We start from the raw sequence: 10,967 nt of genomic DNA, 5'->3' as shown, positions 1-10,967 counted from the left end.
CAGTACTTATATGAACTGACATGAAATGACAGGCCATGTGTCCATTGATGCTAGCCCATATGCTAAGGGTAACCGTCCTATGCTAATGCTCAGCTAAGATTAGCTTAGCATGCCAAGACCAACACTGCTGACTTCAATGAAGGCATGGGGTAGCCCCATGACATTTCCCCCTCCCTCTGAAGACGACCCCTGCGGCGTCCTAGAAAGGTGATCCGCTGTGCAGTTGTCTCTCCCTTTCCTGTAGAGAACATCAAAGTCAAAAGGCTGCATGGCGAGAAACCACCGTGTTATCCTGGAATTGGTGTCCCTCATATTCCGGAGCCATGTCAGTGCCCGATGGTCTGTCTCTAGAATGAATTTCCGTCCCAGCAGGTAATAGCGAAGAGAGTCCAACGCCCACTTAATGGCAAGGCATTCTTTCTCCACAACAGAGTACCTTCCTTCATGTTTGTTAAGTTTCCTGCTGATGTACAACACAGGCTGAAGATTACCTGGTTCTCCCTGTAACAAAGCAGCCCCGACCCCAAGTTCAGATGCATCTGTCTGGAGAATGAACGGTTGTTGGAAATCAGGACTCTTTAGTACAGGTTCCTTACACAGAGCACGTTTCAATGCCTGAAACGCCTCCTCACACTCTTCTGTCCATTTCACCTTGTTGGGCTGGTTCTTCCTTGTCAGGTTGGTAAGAGGAACTGAGAGGGTAGAGAATCCTGGGACAAAACGCCTATTTCAGATTCACTATTTTGCACAACATGTAAAAGTCAGCAATCATAAAACACCCTACAGTGTATTGCAGGCCTAGGTCTATTTGCATTTGAATGCGTGCTTATGTGTTGTTTATGTGACTTATATTCAAGGGAAGGAAAGCAGCCAAGGTCACCCAGTGATTATTGACGCAGATTATCAACTGAGAGATGATGGATGGCAGTGCTCTTTATGGATCACTTCACTCTATCAAACTCCGTCCCTTCCTGCTTAAGGTTTCCTGCGGGAACCTTGATTGTCAAGGTGGCAGTGGCTCACAAAGTCAAAAAGTTAATATTGTGTGTAATATTGGTGTGCTTGCAGATTGCATTTGGGTCATGCAGGGAGGTGGAGCAAAGAGTCATTTTCAGAAATCCCCTCCAACCTCAAGAAGTCCTCCTACCTAAATGACAAAGTCGGCTATTTGTCTTTGGCATTACACTGACTAATCATTTTCATTTCAGAGTGTTTTCTGATCTTCATCTGCGACAAATTTTGGCAAATAAAACTGGTTTGTGAAGCTATTGTCGCCCTTTCTGGCAGTGAGAGTCAATACACAAACTTCTGTTAACGCATGCTTATGACGTTCAGAATATTGTTACAAAAATACCAACACATTACCATTAAAGCTGAACAATTAATAGTTTTCAAATTGAAATTGTGATTTGAAAGAATGCGATTAGCTAATCGTGAAGACAGCGAATAAAAATGCAGGTTAATGATACAGCACATCTGACCCGTTTTAAAAAGTCCTGCAGTTACAAATTCATTTAGTTGTCATCCTTGTGTGACAGACTTGCTTCCCAATTACAAGTGCCATGCGCCGCCTCTTACGGTCCTGCTCACTAATCAGAGTGGGCACAGGTCGTGTACGTTTTACAACATCAAACAAAACTAGAGGAAAAACGTGTGGGATATTGGCGTCAGCTGAAGCAACACAGGCGGTTTTGTTTCGTTCTCTGTACGGCTTTATATCCCACATAAAGCATTTCAGAATAAGAGTGTTTTGCCTGCCTGATTTTGCTGACTCTGATTTTGTGGATTTGTTCAGTTGTCCTTGATTTTTGTGTTTCTCTCATCTCTTCTCTCAGCACTCTCCAACAAGGAAACACTACAACAATGTTTATCTGTATTTGTCCTCGGGGTTGATCGCTTTCTTTTTTTGGCTGTAATCCATCCTCCATGTTTTTGTCACCATAGGCTTCTCCATACTCCTATTTGCTTTAGCCTGCTCTGTTGTTACCTGTGCTCCAAGGCCATGTCAATTCAAGTGGTTTTATTGTCATGACTGTATACTAATACAACATTGGCTAAGCATATTGGATGAACAAGACTTCAAGACCAAAGCATTTGCTTTGAGCTAAATGCTTACGTCAGAATGCTAATGTGCTTAAAGTGTGTCAATGTCTTGATGGCACTGGAGGAAAAGTCAGGAGGATGTCCAAAGTCATTCCAATACATTATATGGGAACCACTTTATGGCAATTCATCTAGTAGTTTGGCCTGCTGATTGTGCTAGAGGAAATGTCCCGGGATCATCAAAGTCGGTAGGATTCATTCTCTGAGCACCATGGATGTCTCTTCAATTTGGCAATCTGTCCAATAGTTGTTGAAATTCTCCAGCCTGGATCAAAGTGGTGGACTGATTGACTGACCAGCCTTGGGTAGAGCCATGCTGATTCTTGCCTTTGAGGGGGGAACCTGTTCAAAAGTGTGCACCATTATCCTCATATGTATTTCATCATGGCATTCTTCATGACAGCAAGCCCTTTTGCCCGGCCTTCGAGTGTGGTCATTCAGCAGTCTTTGAACATGGTTGGACCATACTTTATTTGAACCATAGTTAATTTAATGAGCACACTGGCCTTAAGAGGTTTTGGTTCTTCTGCTTTTGCTCATCACAGAACAGCCATTATTGTTAGATTAAAAACATAAACACATCTTGTTTAGGAACACTATTGTTGTTTTTATTGTGAGAACAGTTTCATAAATTCTTCCGTAAATGTTACTTGTGTGCTGCTTTTGGTGAGCAGCTGGTGCAGTTAAACACTCAAGCATCTGCTTGAATTTCATTAAAAAACTATGGTTAGAATATTTTATCATGTTTTAACTTTTTTTTGTAGCCTGCGTGAGAGCTTAATCAACTCACCAAACCAGTGTACATTTTAAGCCTACTTATTAAGACAGTCATAATTACAACAGAGATGAGGATATAGGACTTTATATCAGTATGTCTATCTGTCTTTCCCTAGTTTATTGTACTCAACTTTATGTGTCTGCCTGTCTGTACCTCCAGCCCTTTTTCTCTCACTGTTACCTACGTCTTTATTTTTCTGTCTCTTTCTATGCCCTTTGGCTTAACTTTCTCAGTCTTTCTTTCTGTTGTTCCTGTCTTGTGTATACTATGTTGCAACCAAAGTGTCTGTGATGGCAAAACTCTCCGCATCTCTACTGCTGTGAGAAAGTTCTCTCGTCTGTCTTGTGCTCTTGGCAAGATATAATTGGATTAGTGGAGGGTGGAGGAAAGCAACTCTTTTTGGTTTACTCTGGTCTTCTGGTGGCTGATAAACACAGGAGCCATGCAAGAGGAAATTAACTTGTGGGGCAGATCTTCTCTTTCTCCCTCTGTCTCTCCTTTTTTTTTTTTACACCCCCTCTGTGTTGTCTCAGTTTGACCACGCTCACAGTTATTACAACTCATTAAACATCCTTCACAGACTTGTCTGGCTGCAATAAACAAATAGAGTACTTCATCTAATATAGATTGGTGAAAAAACAGCCCAGGCTGAGGGGTGGAGGGGTCGGGGACAGGGCATACGTAGCAGTTAGAGAAAAAAGTTTACGAATGAGGATAGAGTGAGATATAAGTAAAGGAGAAGATGGCTGGAGGGATTATATGCGGTAGTAGGAGGGGAGGTGCTGTAGAGGTAATTAGCTTAAGCTAATTCTTCAAAGTGAAGGTTGATCCGGCTGAGAAAATGAGCTACAATTGCCCTCGTAGGTGTAATGACTGTTTTTTTTTTTGCTAAAAAATACCTGAGGTGACATTATCTTCTATGGTAGCATGGTGCAGTTGGAGGTAATTAGAATTCACATGCGTGGTTATGTTGTCAGGTGTAATACTAATGCTGTGGTAAATGGTAAAGCTCAGCACTTTGCTCAGCTAACAGTGGAAGACATTAAAGAAGTTTCTTTTCGTGCATTTCTCTTCAAAAGTTCTTGTTGAACATCAAAACACTGAAACCAAATTATGACATCAATCCCTACAACATGAATCGTAAAGCAAAAAATGGTATATTTCTGAAGTTTTTGTTTGTTTTATAAAGGTCAAACTGCATGACATGCATTTGACGGATTTCACTAATGTACATACACCCAAATGTGCTACTAAGGAGTGATCCAAGCTCTAAAAAAGAAAGGGTTTTTTCGTGAGACTCGTGACAGGAAGTAATTATAACAGGAAATTCCATCTGACTTTGTTAACAATAATTAACATTTGTAAACTACTTGTGGTTCTGAACAGGCATCAAACTCCTAGATTTTTGACAATCACAGGATACAAGTGTCTTACAATGTCAATACATCACTGTGTGATGTGTTATTTTGAGGGGACAGCAAATTTACACTGTTATACAAGCTGTACACTCACTACTTTACATTGTAGCAAAGTGTCTTTTCTTCAGTGTTCTCACATGAAAGGTATAATCAAATATTTAGAAAAATGTTAGGGGTGTACTCACTTTTGTGAGATACTGTATATAACCAAGATGACTATTTGTACCTTTACGTAATAAAGCAGCTCTCTCTGTGAATGAGACAACCGAATCATCACTAATAAACATCTTCTGTGGCTTCATCAAAAGCTATTCATGAAATTTAAAGGAGTCTGAAAAGAACTGGACTCACAAACAGAATTATAGGGCATTTTATTTATACATATTCATATGATGATGTAAAAGATAATTGCATATGTCCTTATGTAATAACAGACTGATTTCTTATTATAACAGCACCATCAGAGCCAAAGGTGTCGTATCCACACAGAGTGCATCTAGAAGGCGACAGGGCTGGAACCATTCAGTTTCTGGACTATGCCACCACATCATGTTATGCCACCTTGAACCATGTTACCTTCATGTTGCACCCGTTTTCCATTTTTTTTCTTTTTCCTTGTGTTCTTCTCAGTCTTGTACTTGTACTGCGAAAGGGAAAATGATTCTCCATCAAGAGTTTAACCATGTGGCCCGATATAGGGCAGGTGATCTATTTTCGCTGTTCTAGCTGTTTTCCGTCCAAAAACAACGGTTGTTTGTGTCAACAGAGACCGTCTGGCGGGCCACCATCTTGGTGAGGTTGGTTGAGCTGATAAGTTTTGTTCTTGTGGTCAGATTGAAGTAGATAAGAAGAGTTTGCGAACCATAGGAGCTACACAGCTCTTCATCTCTTCAATACGAAGAGAAAGACCCCACTTACAGCCCTGTAGGCTGTTCTGTTCTCAAGGTGTGGCCTGTAAAGCATGGGAGTGCTTTTGGTCATAGGAATATTGACTGTTACTGTCACTGTTAATATTTCAATGTTTTGGAAGCTCAGTGTTATTTGGAATGTGCTTGTATGGAGAGAAATAATGTTTTGAAGATAACTCCCAATAAAAGTGAACATATAAATACTAAATATGGCCAAAACATGGACATTCGCCTGGTATATTTTTGAAAGATTGTGTAATAACTGTTGTATCAGTTACAGTCAAATTTACAGTTACAGTTGTATTCCAGGTGTATTAGAATGTATATAATGATGGTTTTGATGGTTTATTGCATTAAAATATAGCTTTTTTTACCAGGCGAGGATGAAGTTATATTTTTTTTCTGTATTGCATTTCCATGTAGTCTGTAATGGTAAAATAAATATGTGAATGTACAATGGATTTTTAATTCTTAGCTTCTGACCTTTCAAAGGAGACCAGAATTATGCATCTAGGCCTAATGGTTGAGGAGATATTACTGATTTATTTTGGGTATGTTATGTTTTTCCTGGAAATAGGTGGCAGGTACCATGTGGTTAATGGCAGCGTGGCACTAACGCTGGTCATGATCAGTGTTTAGTGATTTAGTTAGTTACTGACTGTACTGACACAACCACTGCAGCAACTTTTCAACAGCAGAAGGATTTGCATCACCACATTAGTGAAAAGTTACAATCGCCATACAATGGCAAAATTACTCTCTATATCAGATTTCTGAATATTGTTTGTTAGAACAGTTCGCTGTCAAGTACAGGAACATTTCAAATGTGTCTTTTTTCTTTCTTCTCTCTCCTCAGCTCTCCTCCTTCTCTATGATGTCACTAATAAAGCATCCTTCGACAACATCCGGGTAAGAACAACCACGCGCAGACCTTTCTGTCTGCCACTTACCCCCCCTTTGTTCACTTCTTTGACATAAAACACTGCTGCTTATTTTTGTCTTGTGTCAAAACCCAAAAAAATGTTTTCTGGAAAAATGTGCGGGTTAGCATAATTCTTTGGACATCTAAATTGGGATTTTCCACAAATGCCTACCTTAGATTATGGCACAAATGAGTGTAACACCAAATCCTGTATATTGTTGAATGCCTTCCCTTCATGTAAGTAAAGCAGATATATAACTTGGAAAATAATTGTACAAGTTGGGATTGTGCTTAAGGAAAGTCTCTTGTCCACTGAAAACTTACAAAAATTACAAAAGCTCTCTAAAACAAAAAGATTTTGCAGAGGTGGCCATTTGCTTATGCTCACAGCAGGGATGGGATGATGAACGATGAGGACAGTGAGCAAGGATGACCACAGTGGTGACGAAACTGAAGAACATGGGGGTGCAAATTAGAGCTCACTTTTTCCTCAAATGGCCGCATCTCTTTATAGTTGCAGCATGTCTCTCCTCTTTACTCAGCTCCAACTGTCATTTTCCAGACATCTACTGCCCCATTTGGCGCCACTTCCTCCTCCCCTGTAGGTGTATTACTGTCCTTTGATTAACGCAGAGTGGAGTTAAGAGCAAAATATGGCCATTATAAAAGTGTGTGTCTCACACATCAAGGAGAGGAATGGCTCCATAGCCATCTGGCAGGCCTGATGCATTTACATCTGGAGTCTGTGTGTGTGTGTGTGTGTGTGTATGGGTGGGTTTGTTCGTGTGCGTATGCTTGTGTGGGGTGCCTGTATGACCTCAATGTGCATGTGCACTCAGTTGTGTGTGTGTAGGTGCGCAAATGCCTTCATTAACAGAGGATGGAGAGCAGTCCCTAGGGAGAAACAGACACATCTTAGCTCCTCTCTAAGCAGCTGGTTACCATCCTTCTGCTTTTAATAGTTTGCATTAATTCACTCCATCAGGTATTTGCAGCCTTGGATCTAATGGGGATGGAACAGAGTACAGACAGGGGAGGAGGAAAGATTATGTAAGAGGATAAATGGTTAGTTGTTGGCGTAAACACCAATTTCCAATAACCTGATCTGCTACTGAGATAAGATAAAGGAGAAGGTTGATAATATTACAAATATATTTTGATACATATCCCATGAAAAGACCAAAACCAACAATATGTTAGTCCATCTCTCACTATTCTCCAAATTCCCTACACTGTCTGTGGCACTCTGTCATTGGTTCCTACTCAAGATGTAAATCATTACTGTAAAATATATACATGTGTTTTAAGATGAAAAAAGACAATGATTTACTAAAACTGCTGGGCACTGTAGATGTTAGAGTGTATTTGATGTGGACTATTTTCAGCTGTGAAAATAGCATTGTTTTTAGCCGTGTCATCCTGTTCCCTTCACAAAGGATAGCAGGTTCACTCTGGGCACGTGACAAACGTGAAAGAGTCTGAAGACGCCGTGGTGAACGTTATGCTACCTGCAACATCATCCAGCATGACCGAGTTGGCGGTGGGTCAGTGATGGTCTGTGGAGGTATATTGTTGGAGGGTCGCACAGACCTCCATGTGCCAGCTAACGGTGCCCTGACTGCTGTTAGGTACCGCGATGAAACACTGGTGCAGTGGGCCCTGGGTTCCTACTGGTGCAGGACAATGCCCGGCCTCATGTGGCCAGAGTGTGTAGGAATTCATGGATGGCAAAGGCATTGAGGCCACTGACTGGCCCTTATGTTCCTCAGACCTGAATCCAATTGAGAACCTCTAGGACTTTATCTATCAGTGCTTCCAAGCCACCAAGTAGCACCACAGACTGTCTAGGAACTCACTGATGCCCTGATCCAGGTCTGGAAGGAGCTACCCAAGAACAACATCCGCTGTCTCATCAGGAGCATGCCCAGACATTATCAGCAGTGCATACAGGCATGTGGGGGCCAAACACACCACTGATTCACATTATGAGTTGCCATCATGAAAGTCAGTGTGATTTTGAATCCAGCTTAATTGTTCTACACAGACAACACTTGTTGGTACGTTCAGTGTGTTGTTGGGTTCGGTCTTTTCATAGGTTTTGTTAACAGTAAGAAAAATAAAGACTATCACAAGCCTTATCCTTTAATTTAACACAAAACTGATTCATTAAAGCTACATGCAGTTTAAAGAACTTGTGTCAGATCTTAGCTATATCTTCTGTTTTGGCTAATCACTTTCGTTACATCAGGTTATCTAGCACATGTTCATTAAGATATGAGATTTAAGGATTATCACAACTTTGTGTAGAGGTATCTACTAAGTCTGCAAAATAATATAACTGTCACCTTATTAAAATACTTTTTTTTGGCAGTTACAGAAACAGCCGAACTTGACAAATGACAAATAGAAATGACCATAAAGATACACTACCCAACCATTTGAAATATTCTCTACCAAGCATATTCTTTCACCTAATTCCATCAATGGGTGAAAAGGATTAATTTTAAATTTTCATTACAAAGCAGCAAAATCTTATTATTTTGACAGATTGTTACAATTTCAGTGGGAATGCTCATTTTTGCATTTAATTTTCACTGAAAAAATATTAAAAAAATACAACTGTACAATATATAATATAAATCATCAATCATAATGAATAAATATATGATATATTTTTGGCTGGGTTCTGCATCAAACAAACATGTTCCCCTATATCTGAAAAATATGATTTGTAGCCTGGGGCATTTCCGTAGCACCACTACTTCTTCATTTATAATTGTATGTTGTGACACATTTTACCTTTATCTCATGGGATTTGGATTTTGCACTTGGCCAGATTGCAACCCCATTTTTCAAAACACAAATACTGTTTTCCATCTTTTAATATTTATGAACAACCCTAACTAAGGGTATTCACCACCCACTGTAGAAACTAATAGGTGAGTGGTTAAAATGCTGACTGTGTCGGTGCTAATGTTGAAACTATAAAAATAGAACAGGTCAAGTATGAGCTGTGGTTTATGATAAGAGTTTATTACAGTCTAGTCTCCAAGCCAAAAAAATCCTGATCACATCATTAGCGTTATTTTCTTGACTTGACAAAGCTCCTCTGGAGCCACAGAAGACATTATCCACAGGCTGAGTTGTACTAGCTAATTGACATGAAAAATTGGTGTTGTGCCTCTTATTAATCAACACAGTCATACACATGTAGAATTATAAAAAGAGACATGTATGAGCTGAGAATTCACTGTGACACCTCTAATGATCAAATGCGTTTACCCCATACAATTTCAGTAAAATATTAAACTTCTTTTTTACTTAACGTTTGTGTTTGAATTAAATAGAACACAGAATTGCACTATGGCCTCCTTTTAAGTATACAAAAGGAATGGGTGCATTTTATAGTAAGAGCTCGCTGCTTTGCTGTATGGAATGATCTGGGTCTTTGCGTATTACTATTCCTGAGTACCACTGGAGCATCTGCAATCACACTGTCAGGTTGCAACCCACAGGGACAGAAAGGGTGTAGATGATTTGAAATCAGAAAGCTTTTGTTGAAAATGGAACTGGGGGTTGAACTATGAGAGGCGATTTATAGATGGTGCATCTACGTGTAGCATTCATGTGCAAAGGTGTCAGACACGATTGTTTGCTGATTAATTTGACATTTTGTAAAGATATTTTTGGGGCCTTTATTTTGATAGGATAGTGGATAGCAATGAAATGAGGGAGAGAGATGGGGGCGACACGCAACAAAAGTTTCAGCCTTGTACATGGGTGCGCGCCAACTGATTAATTTTTTTATTTGAAATTATAAAGCAGTAGTACTTTGTACTGCTTCAAGTCTGAAAAAAAGACTTTGGGGTCAGAAAATAAATCTCCCTTATCCTGACAAGATCTTTCTCTTAATTTTACAGGGCGACACAAATCCGTCGATCCTCCGATGTCCCTTGGATCATCTGCTTTCGTCGTCGTCATATCCTCGACATGTATAAAGCGTCTGCCCTGCTCCACTTTCTGTAGAGATCTTGTCTTTCAGCATTAGCATAAAAACAGCTCTTATGCTCCAGAGCAGATGCATACTCTGTGGGAGGCTAGTGGACAGTCTGTGTCTGTGTGTATGCGGTGAAAATACAGAATGGGCTGTAATCCCTTCGGAGGGGTGAGAGAGCACACCTGTTCAGCACAGTGTTGAACTATAACCTGCAAGAGACACACACACACATACAAAGGTAACTCAGGTTTGTTAATGTTAATCATTTCTATTTACAACAATTACAAGTGCAGATTGTGCACGCCTAATATGTGCACACCCACACACTTAGGGATGCATTCTGTGAGTACTTGTGTTTTGCAGGTACTCATATTTTATTTGAGTGTTTCTATTACTTACACATAACAGTTTTGTAAAATATGATACATTTATGTGGATTAAAGGAATAGTTTGACATTTTGTAAAACATGCTAATTTGCTTTCTTGCCGAGAGCTGGATGAGAAGATTGAAACTCGACTTATATCAATGGTCGACTAATGTGCAATACTCTGGTTCATTCTGTCCCAATACTGCAATTTTTTAGGATTTTAATAGAGATTTCATCTGTCAACATAATCATTATTATCATTACTATTGTTTATTCACTACACTTCAGCCACATGCTGTAAAGTAAGTCTATCCACCGAAAACATCAAACTACAAAAGATTTACTCCTCAAAATCACTCCAAGCAGGGTGGGGAGAAACTTGGGTGTCAGGGTTGATGACCAGTTGTCCTTTTCAGACCATGCTGCTGCTGTCTCTCGGTCGTGCTCTATACAACATTAAAAAAAATCAGGCC

At 39.9% G+C, this 10,967-nt stretch overlaps 1 protein-coding gene across 1 annotated transcript in view; it reads left to right on the top strand.

Annotated features, from left to right (window-relative positions):
• LOC123983131 (ras-related protein Rab-26) overlaps window positions 1-10,967 on the top strand; it is a 111,960-nt gene that overhangs the window by 66,132 nt on the left and 34,861 nt on the right. The window contains exon 5 of the mRNA XM_046069265.1: window positions 6,064-6,116. Within this exon, the coding sequence (XP_045925221.1) occupies window positions 6,064-6,116 (53 nt within the window). The remainder of the gene's footprint in view (window positions 1-6,063; window positions 6,117-10,967) is intronic.

The sequence above is a fragment of the Micropterus dolomieu genome, linkage group LG14 (assembly GCF_021292245.1).
Source record: "Micropterus dolomieu isolate WLL.071019.BEF.003 ecotype Adirondacks linkage group LG14, ASM2129224v1, whole genome shotgun sequence".
NCBI classification, from domain to species: Eukaryota; Metazoa; Chordata; class Actinopteri; order Centrarchiformes; family Centrarchidae; genus Micropterus; species Micropterus dolomieu.
This window is presented reverse-complemented; position numbering and strand designations above follow the sequence as displayed.